Source organism: Lagenorhynchus albirostris, chromosome 20 (genome assembly GCF_949774975.1).
Source record: "Lagenorhynchus albirostris chromosome 20, mLagAlb1.1, whole genome shotgun sequence".
Classification (NCBI taxonomy): Eukaryota; Metazoa; Chordata; class Mammalia; order Artiodactyla; family Delphinidae; genus Lagenorhynchus; species Lagenorhynchus albirostris.
This window is the reverse complement of record NC_083114.1, coordinates 1,159,217-1,185,193: the sequence shown is the minus strand read 5'-3', so window position 1 is coordinate 1,185,193 and position 25,977 is coordinate 1,159,217. Positions and strand designations below refer to the sequence as shown.

The 25,977-nt window shown below is 64.8% G+C and overlaps 2 protein-coding genes across 22 annotated transcripts in view; both read left to right on the top strand.

Moving 5' to 3' along the window:
- Positions 1–7,551, top strand: part of TOM1L2 (target of myb1 like 2 membrane trafficking protein) — an 87,129-nt gene extending 79,578 nt beyond the window's left edge. For 6 of the 13 annotated variants that reach the window (XM_060135805.1, XM_060135812.1, XM_060135808.1 and 3 more), the window contains 2 exons: positions 31–175; positions 7,407–7,551. In XM_060135805.1, coding sequence (XP_059991788.1) covers positions 31–175; positions 7,407–7,536 — 275 coding nt within the window. In that variant the 3' untranslated portion in view covers positions 7,537–7,551. Of the gene's footprint in view, positions 1–30; positions 3,700–4,193; positions 4,336–4,402; positions 4,556–7,406 lie in introns of those variants that run through there. The other 7 variants (XM_060135816.1, XM_060135814.1, XM_060135811.1 and 4 more) reach the window with 4 other exon arrangements.
- Positions 7,552–9,071: 1,520 nt separating this feature from the next.
- On the top strand, positions 9,072–25,576 carry SREBF1 (sterol regulatory element binding transcription factor 1). Of its 9 annotated transcripts, none has more exons than XM_060135802.1 (20): positions 9,164–9,301; positions 9,899–10,075; positions 17,992–18,196; positions 18,551–18,738; positions 18,817–18,954; positions 19,035–19,256; positions 19,910–20,024; positions 20,170–20,390; positions 20,600–20,801; positions 20,922–21,100; positions 21,379–21,640; positions 21,721–21,887; positions 22,040–22,208; positions 22,634–22,742; positions 23,000–23,109; positions 23,225–23,357; positions 23,524–23,689; positions 24,066–24,266; positions 24,367–24,478; positions 24,842–25,576. In XM_060135802.1, exons 2-20 carry the CDS (start codon positions 10,031–10,033, stop codon positions 25,069–25,071), a joined length of 3,174 nt encoding a protein of 1,057 aa, XP_059991785.1. In that variant the 5' UTR covers positions 9,164–9,301; positions 9,899–10,030; the 3' UTR covers positions 25,072–25,576. The 9 variants fall into 9 exon arrangements, with proteins under 9 accessions (XP_059991780.1, XP_059991786.1, XP_059991785.1 ...); XM_060135801.1 differs by having other exon boundaries at positions 17,780–18,196; XM_060135797.1 differs by lacking the exon at positions 9,899–10,075 and having other exon boundaries at positions 9,072–9,301; positions 17,780–18,196.
- Positions 25,577–25,977: the final 401 nt, after the last annotated feature.

Sequence of the window (25,977 nt, the reverse complement as noted above, 5' to 3'; positions counted from 1 at the left end):
AGTCCCGGCCGGCCTTTTTTTGTGTTGTAGAGTTCGATAAATTCCTTGAAGAAAGGGCCAAAGCTGCCGAAATGGTTCCCAACCTCCCCTCTCCCCCAGCGGAGGCTCCGGCCCCGGCCTCAAATCCCTCCAGCCGGAAGAAGCCGGAGCAGTCGGAGGACGCCCTCTTTGCCCTGTGAGCTGTCCTGTGGTTGGGCCCCCCCACGGCAGGTCACCTCTAGCTCCCCCCATCCACACCAGGCACTGGCCACTCGTCCCATCCCCAGCCCTCACCTGGTCCTGCGCTGCTGTGTCTCCATGGAAACGCCACTGTGTTTGCTCCCAGGCCTCCCGCTAGTCAGGACCAGCTTTAGCCACCCTCTCTGTGGGCGGCGGGACAGCGTTGCTGTAGCCACAGCCCCTCAACTTCCGCTCTTCCTGCCCACCAGCTCCCTCTGCCTGTTCCTTCCCAGGAAGAGCCCACAGCTGGTCCAGCACCGGGCAGGGCAGTCCCTTTGGGTCTGGTCCTGAGCGGTTCCTCTGGTCACCTGCACACAGAGAAGGGGCTCAGGCCCCAGCCCCTTGCCCGGCGTGCCCCTGCCCAGCTCAGCGGGCCTCTCCTGCCCTCCCGTGACCCCCTGTGCCCCAGAGAGGGCAGGTCTGCACCTGCGGGCTTGGTCGCCCTCCTGGACCATTGCTGCCTGATGAGTGTCGGCACCTTAGAAGGCTCTGTGGATGCCCACGGGTGGTGTCTCTCACCCGCCATCTGCTTGACCCTTTTTTCATACTCAGCTGCTCGCCCAGACCCACGTCCAAGCTGGCTCAGCAGCCGAGCCTGGGACCAAGGGCTCCCCCGCGGGCCTGCATGCTCCTGGTGTGGGCAGAGCCATGGGCTGTCAGGAGGGCAGCTCGCAGCCCTGGCCAGTCAGCTCTTGCAGAGATAACTCTACTGTCTCCAAGCTGCCCCTGTGCACCACGGGCCCTGTGGCCGCCCCACCTGTGGGGGGGCCTGCACAGTGCGGGCTGGCTCTGGCCAGCTGGGGAGAGCTCTGCACGTTGGTGAATGTGCTTCGGCCTGGTCTGCGGCAGCCTCCACGCCTCCGCCTCCAGGGCCCAGCAGCAGGCGGTGTTGCACCCCAGGCGAGATCCCAGTGGCCGAAGGCCCCTGCACTCTACTGGGCGGGGCCTCAGCCTCCCCTGCAGACTGTCCTGAAGCCTGACCTCCTCCCACCCCAGACCCGGCGCCCAACCAACCTAGGAGGGGCTGGTGACACCCACTCCTGTCTTGGGTCCTTGCTGGTATCTCGGGCCATGGGCAGGGCACTAGCCGCTCGGCCCAAGCCCGGTCCAGCCTGAGCCGCCCTGTGCTGTGGCCCAGAAGAGCGAACACACTGCTGCCGCGGCTTCCACCAGCCTGTGAGCCCTGGTCCAGATCAGCGTTCCAGCACGCGCGGCCTGGGCGTCGGGGCAAGGCCTGGCAGGGCCACCTGGTGGGCCTGGCCCGCGGTGTGGTCAGCCCTTCCCACCTGGCAGCCCAAGCAGGGAGAAGAGGCTGGGCCTGACACAGGCCAGGATCAGTGCCGCCGTGGGCTCCAGCGGGAGCGTTTAGGACGGGGCTGGAGGGCTGTGCGGGGCACCAGCAGGAGCAGGTGTGGGGGAAAGCGGGGTGCTGCCCGTCTGGGACCCACACCCAGCCTGGCACCCTCACCCAGCTTGGCACCCTGCAGCTTCCTCTGGAGAGGAGGCCTGGGGTCCGGCTGGGGCTGTCACACTCCAGTTCCTCAGAGGGCTCTCAGGAAGTCCCCACCACGGAGCTGGGCCAGCCTGCCTGCACCCCGCCCAGCCCCGACCCTCAGACAGCTGCACCCCTCTCCTCGGCGTTTCCAAGGGCGAGGCCCCGAGGCCGGTGTGGATGCTGAGCGTGTGAAGTTGGCCGACTTGAGCTGCACAGAAGGTGGCTGGGTGGCCTGGTTGTCCCTGGCGACCCTAGCTGGTATCCCCGGGCCTTGGGCGCAGCCTGGGGAGCGTGTCTGTGTGGGGGCGGGGGACAGTGGGCCTCGGGTGGCCAGTCCAACGGGAGCTGCAGCAGCCAGGCCCAGCGTCCGCTGAGGGAGGAGCCGGCCTTCCACCCGGCGAAGCAGGGAGCCCAGGGGTCTCCCGATGGAGGGTGAGGTGGAGACGTACCTGCCCAGGGAGGCGCCGCAAAGCCGCCCCCCAGCCCCAGCTGCTCAGCCAGGCACAGCTGAGAGAGGTGGGGCCGCCGGGGCGGCGGGTGGTGGTGGCCTCGCTGGCCGTCCCAGCTGGAGCTGACCCTCTGCTCGCCCATCAGGTCACAGCAGCCTGCCCCAGCCGTAGGCCGGCCTGGGAAGCAGGTGCCCGGGGCGGTGCTGCTCTACCCTTCCTGTCGTGAGCCCTAGGCGCCCTGGGCCCCTCCCACTGGCTCCCTTCCGCCTGGGGGGCACGGCGCTCGGGAAGGGAAGCTGGCCAGAGCCTTCCGCCCTGGGGAGTGGGACCCCCCGAGCCAGCAGCCTCTCCACCAGTGTTAGACATCACAGATACAGTATGTACTTAATTACACTACATTATTGCTGGGATTCCTTATAAGCACTAATTATACCTGATTATAGGTTAAAATATTTATTTTGTCAAGATATTTTCTTGGGGATGTGTGTAACCTTTTCTGTGTTGTGTGCTGAGATGTGAAAACTAACCCTCTGCTCCTGCCTTTCTGGCCAGTGGGCAGCAGCTAATGGCACTAAGTGCAGTGCGACCCGGGCACCGGCGGGCCTTTGGCCAGCCTGCCCCAGAGCGGCCTCTGCCCGGGACCCCCAGGCACCGTGCAGGCCGACCGGCCCAGGGGACACGTGAGCAACTGGCTTATCAGCACGCGCGGGACAAGGGCCGCAGAGCTGCAGCGGCTCGTTGCTGGCCGGGCCAGAGGGCAAGGTGGCCGTCTGTCCTCCTGTCTCTCTGTCAGCTCCCTCAGTGTGAGCGACCGTGCTGTCTGCCCTGGGCCACGCTGCCTTGGCTCGCTGCCCTCCCCCTCCTTACCCAGGGTCCAGGGCAAGGGGCCTGGGGAGGCGTGAGGCCTGGGCCTTCCCTCAAGGCCCCAGTGGGGAGAGGGGACCGGTGGCAGCAGGCGCCCAGACTCGGCTCTTCCCGTCCCTTCCTGCTGCCACAGCCCCGCTTGCCTCCGCACGCTTCTAACTCAGTCCAGCCCAGCCTTCCGGAGGGTCCGAGGGGGCTGTGGGCTGGCGAAGGGGAAGCACCGTGGAGGGCGGCGGTGCTCTGCACTGGCTGCCGCCAGGTCCGGGCCCCTCCCCTGTCCCCGACGTGGGCAGAGCCGGCTTCGCCACCCGGGCTGAGCGTGTGCACCCAGAAGACGCCCGGGGGCCCCCGCCTCTCCCAGTGCCCTGCTCCAGCCTGTGCTGTCCCTGGGGCACCCTGGGAACAGCTGTCAACCCCGGAGTCTCGCTGCGTCTCTCCAGGCACTCCTGGAGGAAGGGGTGGGGGTGGGGGGGATATTTATTTCCTCGAGTTTGCACTTGACTTGTGAGGGTTCTCAGGTTTGTGGTCCGGCGTCCCCCAGCCTGGCGGTCCGTCTAGAGGGGAGTCAGCGACACCAGAGCGTCTGTCCACCCACTGGCTCTCCTTCCAGACATGTCTGTCTAGTTTGGGATCTTGCATGTAAAATACTCCACAATAAACAAACAGACTGTTGCTGTGTGATCTCTGTCAAATCGGCGGTGACTGTCCAGAGGGCCAGCCAGATCCGACCACCTGCTTTCTCTAGGCAGCGGCGGAGTGGGCCCTGCTGGAGGGAGCAGGCAGGGAAGCTCACCACCACACGCGGCCCCGGGCCTCGAGCAGCCCCTACCCTGGAAGGCCCCTCCCACCCCTTGCCTGTCCCTGCTTGGCCACCCTGGGGCACCGCCTGCTTTGGGGCTTTCGGTTGGAGCGGCTGTAAACCCGCCACAGCCTGCCTGACAGCTCAGACCAGGGGCCGGGGTTCTTCCTCCATCTCTTACCGGGTCCCAGGAGCATCCAGGCCTGAGCCACCTCCTCAGCGCCCTCCGCTGGGCTCCCCGAGCGTGGCTGGCTGCTGGATTGGAGAGCCACTCCTCCCCTTTTCTGGGACAGCTTCACCCATTTAAAGTGTATGATTAGGGACTTCCCTGGTGGCACAGTGATTAAGAATCTGCCTGCCAATGCAGGGGACACGGGTTGGAGCCCTGGTCCGGGAAGATTCCACATGCCGCGGAGCAACGAAGCCTGTGCGCCACAACTACTGAGCCTGCGCTCTAGAGCCCGTGAGCTGCAACTACTGAGTCTGTGTGCCACAACTACTGAAGCCCTCGTGCCACAACTGCTGAGCCCACAAGCCACAACTACTGAGCCCACGTGTCACAACTACTGAAGCCCTTGCACCTAGCGCCCGTGCTCTGCAACAAGAGAAGCCATCGCCATGAGAAGCCCGCACACCGCAACAAAGAGTAGCCCCCACTCGCCACAACCAGAGAAAAGCCCGCGTGCAGCAATGAAGACCCAACGCAGCCAGTAAATAAATAAATTAATTAATTAATAAAATAAAATAAAATAGAAAAGCCACCGCCATGAGAAGCCCGCGCACCGCAGCAAAGAGTAGCCCCCTGCTCGCCACAACCAGAGAAAAGCCTGCGTGCACCAACGAAGACCCAACGCAGCCAATAAATAAATAAATAAATAAAATAAATAAGAGAAGCCACCGCCATGAGAAGCCCGTGCACTGCAACGAAGAGTAGCCCGCCCCCGCTCGCCACAACCAGAGAAAAGCCCGCATGCAGCAGCGAAGGCCCAACACAGCCAAAAATAAATAAATTTATAAAAAAAATAAAATAATAAAGTATGATCAGGTAGTTTTTAGCACATTCAGAGTTGTGCGACCCTCACCACAATTTTAGAGCATCTTCATCACCCCCAAAAGAACCCCCTACTCTTTAGCAGTTACCCCCCTCAGCCCCCTATCCCTTTTAAAAAGGGTTCGCGTCTCCTCTCCTGTGCTGGGAGCTGGGCACTGCTGCAGGCGGTGGTCCTCTGGGAAGCAGGCCTCTCCCTGAGGCTCAGGGGCCGTGGGGGGGCCTATGCCTTCTCCAGGTGGCTTAGGGGAGGTGGGAAGCCCTTTAATCCCTTCACCTCCCAGGGTTCAAGGATGCATCTCAAGTGGGATGGACTCATCAAGCCCCCAGGTGAGCCTGGAATAAATGCGGAGACATCTGCCCGCGTCTCATGCAGGTGACAAGACCGAGGCCTGGACGTTTTGCCTGGGATCAGCAGCAGAACCCTCTCAAGCTCAGCCCTTGGACCTCCCAGACCAGGGCCGCGGAGGAGCGGGCAGGGAGAGCACTGTCTCCGTCGCCATGGCCAGCAAGGGAACCGCCCCCTGCCCCCCACACCAGGCCTTCTGGGAGGGCAGCTCAGGAGGGGGCTGCCATGCCTGCTGATAGGAGACTGGGGCCACGTTCAGACCTCCGCCAGCTCAGGTGGGCCTCAGTTGGAGTGAGAGAGAGGCCCTGCGCCCGGGGAGTCTGGGAGCGGCCTCTGAAGTGTGGGCCCCCATCCCTGTGAATGGAAGGCATGTCCCCTGTGTAGTCTTTCTACAACCACCCCTCTTGCAAGGAAAGGTTCTCTTTGGGGTCCTGAGGGGCTAGGGTGGGCAGACAAGAGGACTTGAACAGGCATGACTCACCCAGAAATACCGTTTGCTGCAGAGGAGCCCCTGCCAGCTCTTGCTGGGTGGACTGCAGGGGGTCTGTGCAGGGGGTCCAGGCCCTCAGCACCAGGGAGTCCATGGGAGGTGCCATTCCATCCCCACCCGCGCCTGGGGCTGCAGGCCTGGGGCAGGTCCCTGAGCTCCGGATGATGTGAGAAATGGGGTCGTGGGTAGTTAACCCAATGCCTCCAGGGCCCTGCCTGGGTGGACCCCAGGGATGGAGGGGACTGGGGAAGCTCACAGGCCATTGTAGCCTGCTGTTGCCAGATTGTCCCATTTTTCAAGAAAAGCCAGGGATCCAGCCTTCAGGTGAAATGTACATTTGACAGTGGACTCAAAATCAGAACCCGTGTATACTTGGACGTGGCCCATGGGTGTCAGCTGATGCCTCACTCTCCATGTCTGTAAGGCCCACCCCTCACTGTGCTGCAGACCTCGGGGTTCAAGCAGCTCTTCTGTGGAGGGTTTACTGCCAGAGAGGCTCAGAGAGAGCTAGAAATGACTTGCACAGCGCACAGTAGAGGGCAAGCTGGCATGAGAACACAAGGTCATCTAGGTCCGGAATCATCCATGTCAAGGGCCATGTGGTTCCATTATGTCTGATGCGGGGGTGGGGGGAACCCAAGGCTCCCTGCTGGCTCTGTGCAGCCTCGGCCACGGCTGGGCAGGTCCCAGCTCGGCTGCTGCAGAATGAAGGACAAACGGGCAGGTGGGTGGCAAGGGGGCTCCAGGAGTGGGGAGGGGTCTCGGTAGCCTGTGAAGCTACGCCCAGTGCCGGCAGCCGTGGCAACTCCCGTGCCTGCCCCGCCACCCATCCCTGAGCTCGGGCAGCGAGGACATGGCTTGGCCCTGCCCGCGCTGGACACCTGCCCAAACGGCTCTGAACCCACAGAAGATGCCCCTGCGCCTCTCGGACGCCCAGGGCAGAAGTGAGCCCGGCCTCACAGCTGGCACACGGGGCCGGGTGGGCCGCGGACCGGGGACCGGGCGGGACGCCGGCTCTGGGCCGGGCCGGGCCACAGGGCGGGGCGGGGCGCCCGGGTCGGTCAGGCGGCGCACGTGACCCGGCCGCCGGGAGCCGGGCGCTGACGCCGCGTCACCCCACCCGAGGCCGCGCGCCCATTGGCTGCGCCGCGGGCCGGGGCGGGGCTCGTCCGGCCGGCGCCCCCGCCGCTCCCGGCGCGCGTCCCCGCGGCCTCGCTCTCCTCACCTGTGAAATGGGATGCCGTCCTACCGGGGAGTAAGGGGTTAACGCGGACGCGCGCAGCCCCGGCATGCGGCGCGGTGCGAGCGCAGAGCCCCCAGGAGGGTCGGGGTAGGGGCTCGCAGAGGAGCAGGTTCCCCGAAGAGCCGCAGCCCCAGCCTGCTTTCCCAGCCCTCCCCTGGACGCTTGCCCGGCTGGTCTCAGGCTGCGCAGCGAAGTGTGGTCTCTTTGGTGGCAGATCCTTACCCCCTCCCACGACTGGACCTTACAGGAGGCTTCAGCCAGGCTTCACTGCAACTGGCGGCTCGAGTCCAGGCTGCAGGTCTCCGTGGGCCTTGCCTCACCTTCTCTCCTGAGCTGCTGCAGTTCTGTGTGCATATTGACTGAGTGTGCTCTTTACATATGCGGTAAACACGTCTAAAGGGCAGTCAGGCAGGTCTGTCGTGACCGTGACTCCAATACACCTTCCCACAGCAGGAAGGGGTGTTCTTATTTTACAGAGACTCAGAAAGGTGAAGTAAATGGTTCCAGGTCACACAGCAAGTGGGCAAAAATCCGGACCTGCTTCCTGACTCTGAGAAGGTGGTCTTCAGTCTTCACTTAGCACCCCCTTCTCTCCCCGGGAGGAGCTGTTGGAATTTTCAGGGAAGCCACCAGATTCCCAAGGCCCCCTGGGTGCTTGGCTCCTACTTGGGGGGTGGAGGGGTCTATGGCGTCAGGATGCAGGGAGCTGAGAAAGGGGATCCCTCTGTTCCCCAGCAGAAGTTCATCCGGAGGGCCAGGCCCTGAGTGGGGGGGGGTGTCTTTGAGCAGGGCCACTTGGGGAACAGATGTGGTTTGGAGGCCCCCGGGTCCTGGCCACCCCTGTTCTGGGTAATTTTCCACAGCAGCCACTTCCGGGAGGGGAACAAAGAGCCCTGCGTGTCTGGGCTGAGCCTCAGGGACTTGGGCCTCCAAGGGCTCTCTTGGCCTGGGCAACCCCCTTCCAAAGTGCGCCACTAATTTCACTCTGTCAGAGGGTGTGGCCAGACAGGCTATATCTGGAGCCTGAGCAAAGCAGTACTCGGGATGGCTGGATCCACTGAGGCAGGGGGCTAGGGAGGCCTGGGGATCCAGGCCTTTGATAAGTCTCCTTGGCTGCCCCTACCAAGGGTGCCTCTCTGCTTGCATACCTCCAGGGACAGGGAGCTCACTGCTTTCCCACTTTCAGTACCTGATGTTAGTTCTGGTTTATCTCAATCCACCTCATTAGACCCCTCCCTTGCCACCTATCTCTGCCTCCAATCCACAGGACGCAGGGTCCAGGGTCCAGCCCTCTCCCCAGCCTAGTTGCCTCCTCTGACCTGGCCCCAGCCTGTCATGATCCAGGGCAAGGTGGCCCAGGTCTAAAGCACAGTCTGCTCCTTCATCCCAGCTGCTCCTAGGGACAGACACCGAGATGTGAGTCTCTCCCTAGGATCAGCTGGATGGGAGATGGGAGTCAGATGGCCTTGGGGCCCAGCCCTGTTGCCGCCCCAAGTAGCTGTGTGGCCTTGTGCAGGTTAGCTCCTGAACTCTGTGGCTCTTCCTGTCCTCCTGGGTGTGGAGGCCAACCCTTCTGTCATTCCCACAGCTGCATCTGGGAGCAAACCAGATTAAGTCAGGGTGGGAAATTCCAGCCTCTTCCAGGCTCTTCAAGAGGCCCATCTTATCTGGACACTGAGGAGGGTCAGGCTCATCTCACAGGCCCAGCCAGCCATGGTCCGGGCCACCTATGCGGAGGCATCATCAAGTCCCGTTGTAGCTGAGGTAAATGAGGCACAGAGTGGGGATCGCTGCCTGGCCCGAGGCCACACAGCAAGTCTTGGACGGGTCTGTCTCCTAAAGACCCAACTCTCGGAACAGTGTTTGTCGGGTCACCTCCCTCCCCAAGTCCAGAGACCTCTGAGACGGACCCAGTCCGGGTCTTCCACTCGGCCCCCTTGCTTGGTGCTGGAGAGGCCAGGGCCTGCCGAAGCCCCGCAGCAGTCGTCACTTGGATGGAGGGGCCGGCCGGGTAGGTGTGCAGGCCAGACCCGAGCCGGCCCCGCGCTCTCCAGGTGGGGCGGGACCGTCCACCGGGGGCGGGGCTCCCCGCAAGGCTCCTCCCCGCCCCCGCCCACCCCGCAGAGCCGCTGCCGGGGAGCCCAGTTGCCGAGGAACTTTTCGCGGGCGCCGAGCCCCACTGAGGCCAGGGCGTGACGCGAACTCGCGGAGCGGCGGCGGGCCGAGCGGGCCGCCGGGAGGAGGCGACTGCGCTATGGACGAGCCACACTTCAGCGAAGCGGCCTTGGAGCAGGCGCTGGCTGAGCCGAGCGAGCTGGACGCGGCGCTGCTGACCGACATCGAAGGTGCGTCAGGGCCACTGGGCTCCGCGCGAGTGGGGCGCGCAGGAGGCGCCGGCCTTTGTCTTCCGGGGCGGCGGGGGGCGCGGAGCGGGGCGGGGCGCGGCGCTGGCGCTGGCTCCGTGCGGGGCGCGCGGGGCGCCCCGCGTCTCTGCGCCGAGCGCTGCGGGCCTCGCTGTCCTGTCCGCGCGGAGCTTCCCGCGCCCGCCCTGGCTGTTCACGCCGCTCCGGGTCCTTGGAGGCTCGGCGCTGGGCACGTGCGCCTCTGGGCGTCCCGGTCCGCCCCCCGCGGCCAGTGAGTCCTCAGCCCCTAGGCGGCTGCGGCGAGAGCCTGGGACCCGGGCATCGCCGAGGCCCCGCCCCCGCTCCGGCCTTGACGTCAGCGGGAGGTTATTCTCGGTCATTCCCTCCGGCCCGAGAGTTCAGCTCGGCGCAGGAGCTCTTGCGCAGGCGCGCGGGCGCCTCCAGCCCCTGCCCCCCAGGGTCCGGTTCTCCTAGCCGGCGCCGGGCATCGGTTCGGCACACATTTACTGAGCATCTACTAGGCCCCGTCCTAGGCACCAGGGGTTCACAGACAGACCTGGGTTCCCCTTTTCTTGGAAGCACAAAAATCGCCAAGGAAACCCACAAACGGATATTTAGTTACACCTTGTGGTCGAGCCGGGGCAGGGCGACAGCTTCCGGTAGAGCGGTGGGGTGAGACCTGAAAGTCAGCCCCAGGACCCGCTGGGAAGGATGTCTTCGCCGCAGAGGGCACGGCGAGGAGTTGGAGATTCACAGGTGAGGCTGGGCAGGTTGGCAGACCGAGGACCCTTGTCGGCAGGGAAAGGAGGGAGCAGCTGCGCCGGCTCGCTTACACCTGTGGAAGCACCGCTCTGATTGTTCTACAGAGAAGGGGTTGGGGGAGACGCTGAAGCAGGGGCCAGTTAGGAGGCTGTTGCCCACTGTGCAGACAGCAAATCCCAGCCGCCCTGAGTTGCCTCCGAGGTTGCTGTGTTGCACTTGGCTGATGGGGAAACAGGCCAAGAGCACAGGACCCAAACCTCCCACAACCTGGATAGACACGTCCATGGTGCCTGTGGCCACTCTGGGGTTAGCAAAACGGACACCCACTCCTGCCTTACTGCAGCCTTGCAGATGAACCCAGCTGGCAGGACCCAAGAGTCGCCAGGTCCCCTGAGAGGAACGAGGGTTGAGAGGAGGGCCAGGCAGCCCTCGAGTCCAGGATGGGGAGCTGGACTGGATCCCAGAGGCAGTGGGGAGTCTTGGGGGAGGGGTTGGGGCAGGGCAATGCCATGCTTGGGTTCTGTGCGGGAAGTTCCCTCTAGCTGTTGGAGTGGATGATCACAGAACGAGTAGAGAAGACTCATTCAGCACTTACTGTATGCCAGGCACTGTGCTGACCACTGAGTCCTCCCAACAGCCCCAATGAGGGCCTTGAGGCACAGAGAGGTTAAGTGACTTGTCCCAGGTCACACAGCCAGAGCATGGCAGAGCCAGAATTCAAACCCAAGCTGTGGGCTCCAGAGCCCAAGCTCTTAACCGCTGGGCTCCTAAAAGTGTGTGCATGTGTGTGTGGGGGTGGGCAATAGAGCAGGGGACCCAGGAGGCTACTCCACATGGAGGTATGCTGGGGGTCGGGGAGGGGTCATAGGTCACACAGCCACCTCCCCATCCCAGGCGAGAGCCTTTGACTCATGAGACTGAGGACCGGCCTTGCGCCCCGCCCAGCCGGGCATCTGCCTCGACCAGACTCTGTCGTGTGACCAGCTCTTGGCGTGGCGCTCTCACCAGGAGTCTCAGGTTCTGTGCCGAAGGCACTGCCCCCGCCACAGTGCGCCGTGGCTCCTGGTGAGTCAGTCTGCTCCCGGCCTCCTCTTGTGGTTCTTGCTTTGGGGTCCTTTGTGGCCGTGGGCAGAGGGCACGTGAGAGCTGTCCCGCGCGAGCGTTGGGATCGTTGTGGGTTCCGGGGCAGTCCTCACCTCCCTGCTGGTTAATTCACCAGGCCTGGAACGTGTGCTTAGTGCAGAAGAGGCAGTGGAGATGACTGCTTGTCGGGGCCCGCGCATCTCCCGCGGGTGCGCCTGGGGCTCCCGCGCACAGCCTGTAGTCATCTCTGGCTGGGCTCCCCAAGTTCACTCTGTCTTTGCACCCCAGGTGTCTGCCTTACGGCATCTTGCCCACCACTCTGCCCAGTACCTGAATCAACTGCACGGGCCAGGCCTCCTGGGGTCCAGGCCAGCCTGGTGGAGAGGACACACGGGGGCTACCCTGCCCCCAGGCCTCTCCCCACGGTCTCTCATGCCCAGTTGTCTGCCTGGCCCCACCAAGCACGGGCCCTCCTTAGGAAACAAGCTCACGGTGGCTGACAGCCCAGCTCCTGGCCCCGGCGCGCACCTTCTCAGCTCCCTAACAACCATGGCTCCCCAGTGCCCCGAGCTAAGTCCCCTTGTCCCAGCATGGCGTTCGAGACCTGTACGGTGGGCCAAGCCTGCCCTCCGTGATGATTCCCGTCCCTCCAGGTCCCACCCCTCAGGCCCCCACGCCGCTGCCATGTTCTGCCCCCGTGCGGTGCCCCCGCCTCGTCCCCACGGCAGAGCCTGGGAGAGGCCTCTTCCACCAGACACGACCCGCTCTCCATCCCTCTTCCTGCCTTTGGTACCCGGCCTGGTGACCGGAAGCAGAAGGCACCCCCCAGCGTGGCCATCTGCTGCCCTCTCGGCTGCAACGGCTCCCCTGGAAAGCAGGGGGTGAGGCTGTAGATGGGGGTGGTTCCAGCCCTTGTGCCTCTGAGGGGCACGGAGAGGAGCGTGCCGGGAGCTCCCTCTTTCCCGATGGTCACTGGACACAAACATCCTGAGTGACCTGGTCAGCCCCAGGCAGGGGCCTGGGATCTGGACTTTGCCCAGCTGATAAGCACAGGCCAGGTGAGAATGACTGCGCCGGCCAGAGGAAGCGTCTCTGTCCTTGTGTCTTGCCAGCCGCAGGCCCTGTGGATGTGCCCTTTGACCCCGGGACCTGAGTGGGGCTGCCCATCTGCACATGTGTTGGGAGAGGGGAGGGCCTCAGAAATGCCATGGTCACCTCTTCACCCAGTGTGTAGACAAGGAGCAGATGCCTCCACTGCCCCCCAGCTGCCCAGCCTGTACGGCAGCCGAGGGGGTTAGCAGCAGCAGGAAGGCCAGGCCCCGCGGTGCTTGCTTCCCAGGCCAAGCACCTGTTGGAGACCATTTCTAGCTGGCGGAGGAAGACCAGAGCACAGCAGGTGTTTCCGAGTCTCCAGCCATAGTTGATGCTTTGCTGGGCAGAGCACCTCCAGGCAGCCTTGGGGATGCAAACTGAAGCACTTGGGAGATTCCAGTCACACAGTTGTGGGGACTAAGGAAAGCGACCAAAAGTAGGTAAAACGCCAAAGCCCAGTGCTGGGGCTGCTCCGAGGAAATGGGAAGCATTGCAGGGGAGAGTGCAGACGGGTTATCCTTCCAGAAAGCAGCCTGGCAGCTCTGAAGCAGCACGCTGCCTTTGAAACAACACACCCACTGCAGGTTTAAAACAGCTGCAGTGAGGCAACCGCGAAGGGGGAAATATAATTAACGTAAAGGAGTGGATAGCACTATTTAGACTGGAACGTTGCTCAGCAGGACGGGACCGCCCCCTGCATTGCTGCTGCGTCAGGCCCATGGGTTGTTTCCCAGCTGCTGGAAGGAGTCTCTACCCCAGGACAGGATGTTGGAATTGGTGCTGGCCAATCTGTCCAGTGGCCGTGCTCAGGGTCACTTGGTCCATGTAACTGGGAGCGGCATGTGGAGCGGCACTGATGAGAGAAGAGTGCGAGGTGGTGACCTCAGAGCAGGTTTTGAGAGGAGGAGGAGTTTGCAGGTGGACACAGGATAGTGGGAAGGGCCTTCGGGGCAGAGGGAACGGGCTGGGCCAGCGCACAGCCTTCTGAAAGCAGACAAGGAGAGTGAGGCTCACCGGACTCAGACAGCCAGGGACCAGCAGGGGTGGGGCTGGCAGTGCACACGCCCCTCGATCTGGTCTCCTCTGGCTCAGCCCCCGTGCTGAGTGATTGCGTGTCCCAGATGGCTCAGGCCTTGACCCCGCCCTAGGGGCTCCTCTAAGGGCAGTTAGGAAGGCCTCACAGCGGAGGTGGTGCTGGGGCTCCTCCTTGCACCTTCGCGCTGCCTCGCCTCCGTGTCCCACGCGGCACACATGTCCTGACCTGGGGTGAGTGGTGGCAGCGAGGTGGGACAGAGCCAGGCTGGCCCTGGGGCTCACACCTGCCCCTGGCAGGCTGGGCTGAGGGCTGTGGGCTTGGGGGTTGGCAGGCCTGGGTTTGCGTCCCAGATTGTCCACTTGGCAGCCAGGGGACCTGGGGCCTGTGGCTTCCCTCTGAGCCTTAGTGACCTCGTCCGTCTAGAGGGCTCACGCCCAGCTTCCCCTGGGGCTCCAGCCCCGGGCCCGTCCCACTCCAGGAAGAGCCGGCACCCACTTGCACCCCCGGGCAGCCCTGCGCACACAAAGGGCAGCCTGTGCCCCTGCTGCACACTCACCGGCTGTGGACATGTGAGCCTGCCAACCGGGCTCCTCAGAGAGCAGCAGGGTGGGTGGCAGGCAGGGTGCAGCCTCCCTCCCCACCACTGCCCTGTGCCCTCCATCGAGCGGGCAGAGCTGGGACGGGGCTGCTGCTTTGCACCGTTTGCCATTCTTCACAGCTGTGCAGACTTTGTGACCTGCTTGCAAATCCCTTTCCTGCCCGTTCCCTGAGAAACGGTCTCCTTGGCTCAGGTGAGAGACGAACGTGGGTTGGAACTCCAGCTCTTGACTGTCTCCCTGACCCCCACCCCCTTGACTCCCTCTGCTCCGGCCACACCGGCCTCCTCGCTGTCTTGATGTCACCTCCTCAGGAGGCCTGCCCTGACCGCCTCCGTGTGTTCGTGGTGTTCATCACCACCCATACCCCTGTTCCTCCCTGGATTTGCAGACCGTTGGTTACAGATGGAACAGAAGCTCCACGAGGGACGTCTTCGTGCTGTGTTCCAGCACCCTAGTGCCTGGTACACTTAGTAGACACTTAGGAAAGGGCAGTAGGTATTGCCACAGAAGCAGATCTGGACTTCGTGGGCCAGGCTGTGTAGGGGAGGTGGTGAGCTCCCTGTCCCAGGAAGCGTGCAAGCAGGGTTTCTTCAGGGTGCAAGGCCTCGTGCAGTTTGGATGGGCCGGAGGCTCCCGAGACGGTCAGAGCTGGGCTCCTGTAGGTTCGTGGTGCAGGGCCCCTCCAGGATTTGCATCATGGCCTCACCGAATAAACACGCAGGAGAATAAAAGGCTGCCCCACATCTGCCTCCAGAGGGAGGTTTGAAGGCAAGCCAAGGAGGGGGGAGGTTTCAGGTTTCCTGTTGGGTCCTGATAGGATCAGGGCAGGCTAGGAGGAAGGAGAGCAAAAGGAGCCAGGCTTGGGGGCGGGCAGGTGGGCCCACTGAGGCCGAGGCCGAGGCCGAGGCCGAGCCCGAGCCCGAGCCTGAGCCTGAGCCCGAGCCTTCGGTCTCCCGATGTGCAGTGTGCAGACAGTGCATGCAGAAGCCACGTGGGCCTTGAGTCTTCCCTCATGCGGGAAGCCGAGTGCTCAGCTCACCCAAGGAGGGGCCAGCCTTTCAGACCCGCTGCGGGGGCGCTTCCTTAAACTTCCTTAAATTGTGCATGCTGGGGACCTCTCTTGCCTCCTGGAATCCCCTACTCCGAGGCCAGGAGTGAAGGCTCAGAGAAGGGGAGTGAGAAGGGAGAAGGGCAGAAGGATGGGTCAGGAGCTGGGAGGACTGGACCCCTCGGGGTGGTCGGCCCTGGCCCCGGCCCTTTGGAGTCGCAGGCGAGTGTCTGCGTGTGGGCCTTGGAATTCAGGCCTCAGTGTCTTCCAGTCTCAAGGTACTGAGGTGAGGGAGGAGCCTTCCCAACAGCAGTGTCTTGTTTGTTTTTTGGGGGTGAGGAGGGGTGTGAGAGCCACCGGCTGAGGAGAGACGGAGCTGAGGATGCTAGAGAATTCTGTTGCCCTTGGCACCCCCTGCAAGGCCATGGAAGGACCCGGACAAAGGAGGATGGGGGGGCGTTACCTCGGCTAGCCTCCTGGAGAGGGAGGGCCATCTGGGCCGGGGGTTCTCCAGTACCCCAACACCCTCGGAGGCTGCAGGAGACCAGGAGAGGGTACCGGGGTGGGCCCGGTACCGGTTGGGAGGCTGGCCTGAGCCCGGGGTCTGCTTGGCCACAAAAGCCGGAGCTGGCAACCTGGGCTGCTGGCCAGGCTATGTTCATGTGTGTGTGTGGAACTCTGACCTTACACAGAAGGGGAGATAGGCCCAGGTACCCCTCCAAAGACCCCCAGAGCCTGTCACCCTACGACTTCCTCACCTTCTGTCCCAGGGATTGGGCTGCCTCTTGGACTCCCCGGCCCTACAGTGAATAAGTGAGTGAATCAGGCTTCACCCAGAGACTGCTAGTCGGGTGGGGGAGGGGGTGAGACCTTCACCGACCCCCATCCCAGACCCAGGCCCCTCTGCAAAGGGATGTCTGTGTGGGGCGTCAGCTCTGGTTGTTACTGGTTGGGCACTTTGGGGTAGGGGTTTCCCTTAGTTTCCCAACAGTGACCTGTTGTCAGGGGTCCATGCGGTTGGGTGCGGCAGAGGCTTGGATGCGGAGTTGGGGCACCCCTGGCCGGCCCCACGCCCGCTCCGCCGCGCTCTCGGAGGTGGTGGGAGCAGGGGACGTGATTGCCAGTAACCCCTGCGGACGTCGGCGCCGAGCGGGTTGAGGGACGGCGTCCGCGAGTAACCCCGGCCCCATCCGGCCCTGCGGGGCTCAAACCGAGCCGCGCGCCGCGGGGGTGGGGCGGGGCCCCAGGAGGCGGGGGCGCGGCCGCTGATTGGCCGCGCGCGCTCACCCCATGCCCGGGCCGCGGCCCCGGGAGGGCGTGGCCATTAGGCGGGGCGTGGCCATTCGGCGGGGGCGGAGCCAGCGGGGGCGGGACCGGCGGCGCGCTCGGCAGCTTTAAAGCGCGGCCGGCCACGCAGGTGAAGTCAGCGCGCGGACACCGGCAGGCCAGCCGCCTGGACTCCCCGAAGGGCGGCGGGCGCAGGCCGCGGAGCCATGGACTGCACGTTCGAAGGTATTTTTTGGAGGACCCCACCTCTTTATTACAGTTTCCATCTGCATCGCGGGGTCCTCATCCCCGGTGCCCTGAGGGGAGGTATAGGCGCTCCCGGCTCTCAGGGGAGCTGGCGGACCCCCCCACCTCAGTAGTCACCCCCACCCCCACGTCTGGCGCGAGGGGGTGGCCTTCCCACATCCTCTGCTCCGCAGGGAGGAGGGCCGGTTGTCCTTCCGTCTCCTGGGGCTCCTAGTTTGGAGGGCCTCTTGAGCTTGCTAGACAGTGGCCCCCTGGGTTCAGCCAGTTTTTCCTTCTGGCCCTCAGTTTCCCCATCTGTCAAAGGGGCTCATGAAGCCTGGGGAGCGAGCAGGTCCTGAAGGTGAAAGGTCTCTATGCCCCATGACCTGCGCAAACCTGGAGGGCCCGCCCCGTGTTTCTGTTTGAGGACCAGGAGGCTGAGCCTGGCACCCCCGTCTCGCTCTCCTGGAGGCCGTAGGGAGGGTCCCCTGCAGTCACTTTCCTGCCTGGCACCTGTCAGTAGGAGGGACTCAGGCGACGTTGACTCTCCCCTCCGTGTGGCCATCCTGCCACAAAGGGTCTCATCTGTCTTGTGCAGATGAGGAAACCGAGGCCCAGTGAGAGGAAGCCCTAGCAGGCTGGGGACCTGGGGTACACCTCGGGCTCCCAGGGTTTGCACATGGATCCTGCAGAGCACTCTGACCCAGTGGGTGGCTCCCCCAGTGGGTTAGAGGGCCCTAGGCTGACCCAGCCAGGCTGCTGATCGCCAGCTGGGGAAGAGGGCCTGTGGCCAGGCTGGGGCCGCGGCAGGCAGTGTGTCCAGTCTGTATGAGGAGGAAAGAGGACAGACGGCGTTTGCTTTTGTCGAGGGGAGACTGAAGCCTGAATGGCCGGTCCCAAGGCTGCTTGGCTGCAGACGGGGTCTGGGCTTGTGCCCAGAACACACAGGGACACTCTGGTTGGCACACACTTGGCCAGCGGCTGGCTCTGCCCGAAGCCTCGGTCTGTCCCACAGAGGAGTGGGCTGGCGAAGGCAGCTCTGAAGTCGGGAGTTGTGGGCCCAGGCCTCAGTTCTGCCTTCGCCTGGTCCTGGGGCAGGTCGGTGGGCCTCAGGGGGGCGCTGGGCTCGTCCGGTGTTGCAAGGCCATTTGACGCACCTGGCAGAGCTCCAGATGTCACAGGTGTCTGTGAGTGGGGGCTCCTGGGGGTGGCTTTCTGTTTCCGTGGCGTTGGTCCCACAGGTACACTGTGGGGTGGGGGTGGGGGAGCGTGCAAATCCGTGACACCTGCCCCGCTGTTGCTCACACAGCTTCTCCTCCTTACCGCAGACATGCTTCAGCTCATCAACAACCAAGACAGCGACTTCCCGGGCCTGTTCGACCCGCCCTACGCTGGGGGCGGAGCAGGGGGCACAGAGCCCGCCAGTCCATATGCCAGCTCCCCAGGCAGCCTGTCCCCACCTCCTTCCACGATGAGCTCCCCACTCGAAGGCTTCCTGGGGGGGACCAAGGCGACAACCCCACCCTTGTCCCCTCCCCAGCCTGCACCCACCCCCCTGAAGATGTACCCTTCCGTGCCTGCCTTCTCCGCGGGGCCTGCTATCAAGGAGGAACCAGCACCCCAGACCACCCTCCAGCCGCTGCCGGGGGCCCTCCTGCCCCAGCGTGTTCCGGCCCCAGCCCCACCGCAGTTCAGCTCTGCCCCTGTGTTGGGCTATCCCAGCCCTCCTGGAGGCTTCTCCACAGGTAAGGGGGGCGTGTGGAGGGAGGAGCACCAGGAGGAGGGTCTGTTGTGGTCTCAGTAGAAGAATTTGCAGGCTCTAGAAGTCGGGTCCCTGCTGTGCTGCTGGAGGTGCTCCCGTCACCAGCAGCTCTCAGGAAGCACCGCTTCCCAGCCTCCCAGCGTCCGCAGCAGATAGGTGCTGGGCTGGGAAGCGAGCAGGCTTGCATCAGAGCCCCAGGCAGGGACTGTCCCGATAGTAACCTGAGGCCATGAGGGTAACGACTCATTCAAGGTCACAGGGTGATAAGTACCTGCGGGGCGGGTTGGAAGTGGGTTAGGGCAGCCTGTGTCCGAAGCTCCTGCCTTTATCTCTGCAGGGACCCCCCCGGGGAGCACCGCGCAGTCGCTGCCTGGCCTGCCACTGGCTGCCCTTCCAGGGGTCCCGCCCGTCTCCTTGCACAACCAGGTCCAGAGTGCGGCTCCCCAGCAGCTGTTGACGGCCACAGCCACCCCGACGGTGGCCCCTGGAACAACCACTGTGACCTCACAGGTCCAGCAGGTCCCGGTGAGAGGGTCTGGCCCGGCCTCAGGGAGGTGGTGGCCCCGACCCACAGCCCACAGCTGAGCCCCCTCCCGTCCTTAGGTCCTGCTGCAGCCCCACTTCATCAAGGCAGACTCGCTGCTCCTGACGACTGTGAAAACAGACGTGGGAGCCCCCATGAAGGCGGCAGGCATCAGCTCCCTGGCCCCTGGCATGGCTGTGCAGGCAGCGCCCTTGCAGGTGGGCGGCTTGGGCAGGGCAGGGGGGCGGGGGTGTTGTATGCATGCATGTCCACCTGCTAACCGTGCCTGGCCCCACAGACCCTGGTGAGTGGCGGAACCATCCTGGCGACTGTGCCGCTGGTAGTGGATGCTGACAAGCTGCCCATCAACCGGCTGGCAGCTGGCGGCAAGGCCCCGGGCTCGGCCCAGAGCCGAGGTGAGAAGCGTACGGCCCACAATGCCATTGAGAAACGCTACCGCTCTTCCATCAATGACAAGATCGTCGAGCTCAAGGACCTGGTGGTGGGCACAGAGGCCAAGGTGCGTGCAGAGGCCCCGATGGGGTGGCCCTGGGGAAGGAGGCACCTGGGGGGAAGAGGAGGCACCTGGGGGGAAGAGGAGGATGGGGCTGAGCCTGGACAGACAGGCCTGGGGCTCCAGACTCCTCGGGCCTGGCAGCTGTTTAGCTGAGCTTCATGGAGGCCCCGTGCGGTGGGGGCTCTTTTAGGTGTTGGGGATTCAGCAGTGAACAGACAGACTGCTGTTCTGTTGAGCAGCTGACGTTCTGGCGGGGTGTCGGGGTGCCGGCAGACAGCACAGATCTGTGCTGGGGTTTGCCAGGTGGCATGAAAGAAAACGGGGCGGGAAGAGGGACGGTGGGAGTCGCAGATCTGAATCGGGTGGTCGGGGAGCCCTCGCAAAGGTGATGCCGTATGTGAACAGAGGCCTGGAGGAGGCGAGGGGGCAAGGCATGGAGGTGGAACGATGGTGACAGCGGTTAGCCGTAAGCTGTTGTGTGCATTTTACTTGGGAGGAAGGTTCTACTAGGGAGGAACATTCCACGTAGAAAGAACAGCAGGTGCAAAGGCCCTGAGACAACTGTGTAGCAGAGCAGTCCCACCCCTTGCGCTTAGCTGCCCACTTGTCTGGCCTGACCGGCCACCTGTGCTGTGTCTCCTCCCTACCGCCTGCAGCTGAATAAATCTGCTGTCTTGCGCAAGGCCATCGACTACATCCGCTTCCTTCAGCAGGGCAACCAGAGACTCAAGCAGGAGAACCTGAATCTGCGCACCGCTGCCCACAAAAGCAGTGAGTCCTTTCCTCCCCTCCACGCCTGCTCACCCTGCGAGGGCCCTTCACCCTCTCTTCGGCCTTCCCGTGGCCCTCAGCTCCGATTTGGGGCGAGGTAGGGTGTGTAGCCCTCACCCCAGCCCAGCTCCTCTCTGGCCCACAGAATCTCTGAAGGACCTGGTGTCAGCCTGCAGCAGTGGAGGCCACACAGACGTGCCCATGGAGGGCGAGAAGCCAGAGGTGGTGGACACCCTGAGCCCGCCACCCTCGGACGCCGGCTCGCCCTTCCAGAGCAGCCCACTGTCCCTTGGCAGCAGGGGCAGTAGCAGTGGTGGCAGCGGCAGTGACTCGGAGCCTGACAGCCCAGTCTTTGAGGACAGCCAGGTTGGGTCGCACGTCGTTGCCCCCTCCCTGTCATCCAGCGACATCCTCTGAGTTCCGGGACTGGGGCGTGTCCTACCTTCCGTTGTAGAGACGGGGAGCTGGGCGGGGGTCCCGCAGTAAGGCTGGGGGCAGAGCTGATCCCTCCTCCTCTGAGCTGAGCTCTCTGGGCTGTGCTCACCCCATTCTCACTGCCCCGCCCACCCCGCCAGGTGAAGCCAGAGCAGCTGCCGCCCCCCCACAGCCGGGGCATGCTGGATCGCTCCCGCCTGGCCCTGTGTGTGCTTGTCTTCCTCTGTGTCTCCTGCAACCCCTTGGCCTCCCTGCTGGGCAGCCGGGGTCCCGCTGGCCCCTCCGATGCCACCAGTGTCTACCACGGTCCTGGGCGCAGCATGCTGGGTGCTGAGGGCAGAGGTAGGACAGGCCAGCCTGGGCAGTGCGAGGGGGCACTCTTGGGGACGTAGAGCCCGGGCCTGTGGGCTTGGGGCTCTGGACTTCCTGGGTGGCATGTCCCCAGCCTGTGTCTGCCCCCAGACGGCCTTGGCTGGGCCCCGTGGCTGCTGCCCCCACTGGTCTGGCTGATGAACGGGCTGCTGGTGCTGTCTTCCTTGGCGCTGCTCTTTGTCTACGGAGAGCCGGTCACGCGGCCCCACTCGGGCCCCGCCGTGCACTTCTGGAGGCATCGCAAGCAGGCCGACCTGGACCTGGCCCGGGTAAGCGGCCGGACCCCGGGGGTGTGGAGGGCGGGCAGGGCTGGGACCCTCAGCAGCACCTGGGAAGGTGCCGGGCACACCGTGAATCTCCCCTGTTCTCTCCACTCCTGTCTCCCCCTCAGACCCCCACGGAGCCCCGGGGGCCCAGCCGGCACTGCTGGGGTTGGTGGGGTCGTGGCGGGGAGCCCAAGATGGAGGGCTCTCCGGGGCTAGAGGGGTGGCACGTGCCGGGGATGCTCGGACCCCGCCTTTCTCACCTGGAAAACCTTCCTCCACAGGGGGACTTCGCCCAGGCTGCCCAGCAGCTGTGGCTGGCCCTGCGGGCCCTGGGCCGACCCCTGCCCACCTCCCACCTGGACCTGGCCTGCAGCCTGCTCTGGGGCCTCATCCGCCACCTGCTGCAGCATCTCTGGGTGGGCCGCTGGCTGGCAGGCCGGGCGGGGGGCCTGCGGAGGGATGGTGCCCTGCAGGTGGACGCCCGCACCAGTGCCCGCGACGCGGCCCTCGCCTACCACAAGCTGCACCAGCTGCACACCATGGGTATGGCGGGCGAGGGCTGGGCCTGAGGGCGTCCCGCCACCTCTGCGCCATGCCCAGCCTCATGCCCTCCCATTTTCCAGGGAAGTACTCGGGCGGGCACCTGGCTGCCGCCAACCTGGCACTGAGTGCCCTGAACCTGGCCGAGTGCGCGGGGGAGGCCATGTCCGTGGCCACGCTGGCTGAGATCTATGTGGCCACCGCGCTCAGGGTCAAGACCAGTCTCCCCCGGGCCTTGCATTTCCTGACAGTGAGTAGGTGGTGAGCTTGGTGGGGGACGGGGCTCAGGTCTCCCTGGGCTGAGGGCTGCCCAGGAGAGGCGGCTGGTTATGGGGTGGGCTCCAGGCCCTCTGGGGTCTCAGCCCAGGGTCTGGGGTGACAGCCCGCCCCTCTCGCCCACAGCGCTTCTTCCTGAGCAGCGCCCGCCAGGCCTCCCTGGCACAGAGCGGCTCAGTGCCTCTTGCCATGCAGTGGCTCTGCCACCCTGCGGGCCACCGTTTCTTCGTGGATGGTGACTGGGCCGTGTGCAGCGCTCCGCGGCACAGCCTGTACAGCGTGGCCGGGGACCCAGGTGCCTTCTCACCCTGCGCCTGTCCCCTGTCCCCTGCCTCTCTGCTGTCCCTGCCCACCCTGGTCTGTTGCCCCACCATCCATTGTCGCCACGGGGGCTGCAGGAACAGGGAGGCCAGGCTGGCTCTGTCTCAGTTGGGGCTCTTCAGAGGCAAACAGGAAGAGGGATTTGGGGGCAGGTGGTTGATTTGGGAGGTGCTCCCAGGCAACACCGCTGTGCTGTGAGGAGGTCAGGAGGGGCGTGTGCCCAAGCTAGGTTATCCTGTCCACGGGGTGGGGGAGGCAGAATATTTATCGTCCAGCTTTCATCCGTCTCAGAGCCAGGCCCCCCCGTGCCCAGGGAAGAGTCCTAGGTGCAGGGAAGCGCCTGTGCGCGGGGAGGTGGGGCCCTTCCCCCCCGCCCCACTCACCCACTCCTCCCCACAGTGGACCCCCTGGCCCACGTGGCTCAGCTGTTCCGTGAACATCTCTTGGAGCGAGCACTGCATTGCCTGGCCCAGCCCAGCCCTGGCCCCGGATCAGCCGATGGGGACAGGTGAGTGTCCCTCTGCGCCTCAGCGGGCCAGGTCCCCCACCCCCGGCCAATGGAGCTTGGGAAAGGCTACGTCCAGGGACCCGTGTCGGTGGCCAGAGCCGGGTCACCGTGGCCTCAGTTTCCCCACCAGCCCGGCAGGGGCTGGCCGCGCTTTGAGGAGCCAGGAAGCCAGGCTGTGCCGTGGGGGCAGGTGAGGAGGGCCGTCCGCTTCAGGACCCCTGCCACCTGTCCCGACGGCCAGTCCTCTCCTGCCACAGGGAATTCTCCGATGCCCTCGGGTACCTGCAGCTGCTGAACAGCTGTTCTGACGTGGCCGGGGCTCCTCCCTGCAGCTTTTCCATCGGCTCCGGCATGGCTGCCACCACCGGTGAGCCCCCAGGCCTCCCCGCCCCGTGACACCCTCGGGCTCAGCGCCACAGCAGCTTGGCCTTGGGTGTGGTGTGGCCGAGTTTCAGGGACCCCTCTGGCCCTGCTTCCTGCAGGCACAGACCCGGTGGCCAAGTGGTGGGCCTCGCTGACGGCTGTGGTGACCCACTGGCTCCGGCGGGATGAGGCAGCGGCCGAGCGGCTGTATCCGCTGGTGGAGCACCTGCCCCGCGCCCTGCAGGAGTCTGAGTGAGCGCAGGCTGCGTGCTCGTGCCCCCACCCTGACCCCCAGCTTTGTTCTGTGCGGTTGGGGTCCCGTCATTTCTTTCCCGGGAAGCCAGAACCAGGGCAGGGGAAGCTCGGCGAGGGCCTGAGGCCTGGTCTGACCGTCACACCTCTGCCTTGGCCCCAACAGGAGACCCCTGCCCAGGGCGGCTCTGCACACCTTCAAGGCTGCCCGGGCCCTGCTGGGCCGTGGGAAGGCAGAGTCTGGCCCGGCCAGCCTGGCCATGTGTGAGAAGGCCAGTGGGTACCTTCAGGACAGCCTGGCCATTACACCAGCCGGCAGCTCCATTGACAAGGTGAGGGCTGGGGCCAGGGGCCTGGCGGATCTTGGGGGCCTTGGCCTTTCCACTCCCCGGACGGTCCCCCTTGGGCTGCAGAAGACTGCAGGGTCAGCCCAATAGTACAGGACTGGGGGCTAAGGTTTGGGTCCAGGGGAGAGTGGCTGCCCCCCTCTGGCCTCAGTGTCCCCACCCCCGGAGGACGGCTGGGGTGAGCGGTGTGGCAGGGCCTGGAGAGCGGGCGGCCCCGCGGTGCATTGCTGTTGCATTGCACGTGTGAGGCGGGTGCAGTGCCTCGGCAGTGCAGCCCGGAGCCGGCCCCTGGCACCATGGGCCCCCACTCTTCCCTCCCAGAGCCAGAGCCCCCTGACCCCTGCCCTGCCCACCACCCCAGGTCATGCAGCTGCTCTTGTGTGACCTGCTCCTTGGGGCGCGCACCAGCCTGTGGCAGCGGCAGAAGCCGCCGGCACCCTCCCAGGCCTCACCGGGCCCGGGCAGTGGGGCCCAGGCCTCTGCCCTCGAGCTCCGTGGCTTCCAGAGGGACCTGAGTGGTCTGAGGCGTCTGGCACAGAGTTTCCGGCCTGCCATGCGGAGGGTGAGTGCCCATGGGGCTCTGGCTTGCAATGGGGATGTATGTGAGGTGTCGGGAGGGAGCGGGGGCCTGGCTGGAACCTCTCCTGGCCCCTCCTGCCCAGGTGTTCCTGCATGAAGCCACTGCCCGGCTGATGGCAGGGGCCAGCCCGGCGCGGACACACCAGCTCCTGGACCGCAGCCTGAGGAGGAGGGCCGGCCCCTGCGGCAAAGGAGGTGAGAAGGACAGCTGGCCCAGGTGGGAAGGGCCACACGCCAGGTGGAGGCTGCAGAGGGAGGCTGTGTGTGAGACACACAGAGGCCGAGGGACTTGGTGGTGGCTTCCTGATGGGAGGCCTAACCTGAGAGTCAGTGGGGACAACTGTCCTTTGTAGGACACGCGACTGGGTACGCGGTCTGTGCTCCAGGGGCAGGCGCGGAAGGGGCGAGGCTCCGTGCTCCTCCGAGACCGAGGGGGGCGGGTGGGGGCGGGTGCTGACTAGCCTGGGGCGGGGCCGGTTGTCCAGGGGGCGGGGCAAGGATCCGAGCCCCACCCCCGGCGCGGCCCCGCCCCTGACATGCCACTGTGCATGTGTGCAGGCACGGCGGCGGAGCTGGAGCCGCGGCCCACGAGGCGGGAGCACGCGGAGGCGTTGCTCCTGGCTTCCTGCTACCTGCCGCCCGGCTTCCTGTCGGCGCCTGGGCAGCGAGTGGGCATGCTGGCCGAGGCGGCACGCACGCTCGAGAAGCTCGGTGACCGCCGGCTGCTGCATGACTGCCAGCAGATGCTCATGCGCCTGGGCGGCGGGACCACCGTAACCTCCAGCTAGACCCCCGCTGGCGGCCCAGCCCCAGCGCCCCTGTTTCTGTCTCGACGGCCGAGGGCAGCGCCGGAGACCCGGGGTCCGAGGCTCGCCCACGGAGTGCACTGTCCCTGGAGGGCTGGAGACCCTCGGGGACTTCCGCACTTGACCTTGGGGCCTCCCCAGCCCGCTCCAGCCCTCGATGAGCGGCGGCCGGGATGGTGCTGGCCCCTGGTGGCCGGCCGGGGGATTGCCGGGGCCTGGCCGCCGCCGGGGGTCAACTGTTACGCGCGCCGCCGCCGATCCTGGGCTTTCCCTCTCCGTCCAGAGGGAAGAGGGGTGCGTCTCACTGAGCCGAAGGGCCCTGCCCCCGGCGCCTCCCTCCCATCTGGGGAGACCTGTGCATAGTGTAGATCGTGGTGCGCCAGCCTCCTGGCCTCTGAGGTTCCAAGTGTTACTTTGCCTTTTGCAAACTTTATTTTCATAGGTTGAGAAGTTTTATACAGAGAATAAAAAATGAACTTATTTATAATCTGGGTTTTGCTCCTTTGGGGAGGGGTGTGTGTGCTAACCAGAGGGGATCCTTTGGGCCATCCGTCCCCCCAGCACCCAGGCAAATGCTTCCCATCCCTACCTGCCTTTCGGTTTGGGAGGCCCGGCTTTATTCCCTCCAGCTGACTTGGGTCCCACTGATCACGGGGCCGCACGTTTGGGCTATATCATCTCCTAACCCTTAGGGTCCATATGGTCTCAGCTGTGCCTCCTTGCCTCCTCTCCCAGCTTCTGCCCCCTTCAGGTCCCGGGATGACATGGGAGGACAGCTCCACGTCTTTGGGGATCTGTTGGGACAGCAGGAGCTACAACCTGGGTCTCCCTGTGTGTCTGGGTGTCAGTCTCACCTGCCTGGCCCCTGTCCCCTTCCCGGAGGTCACG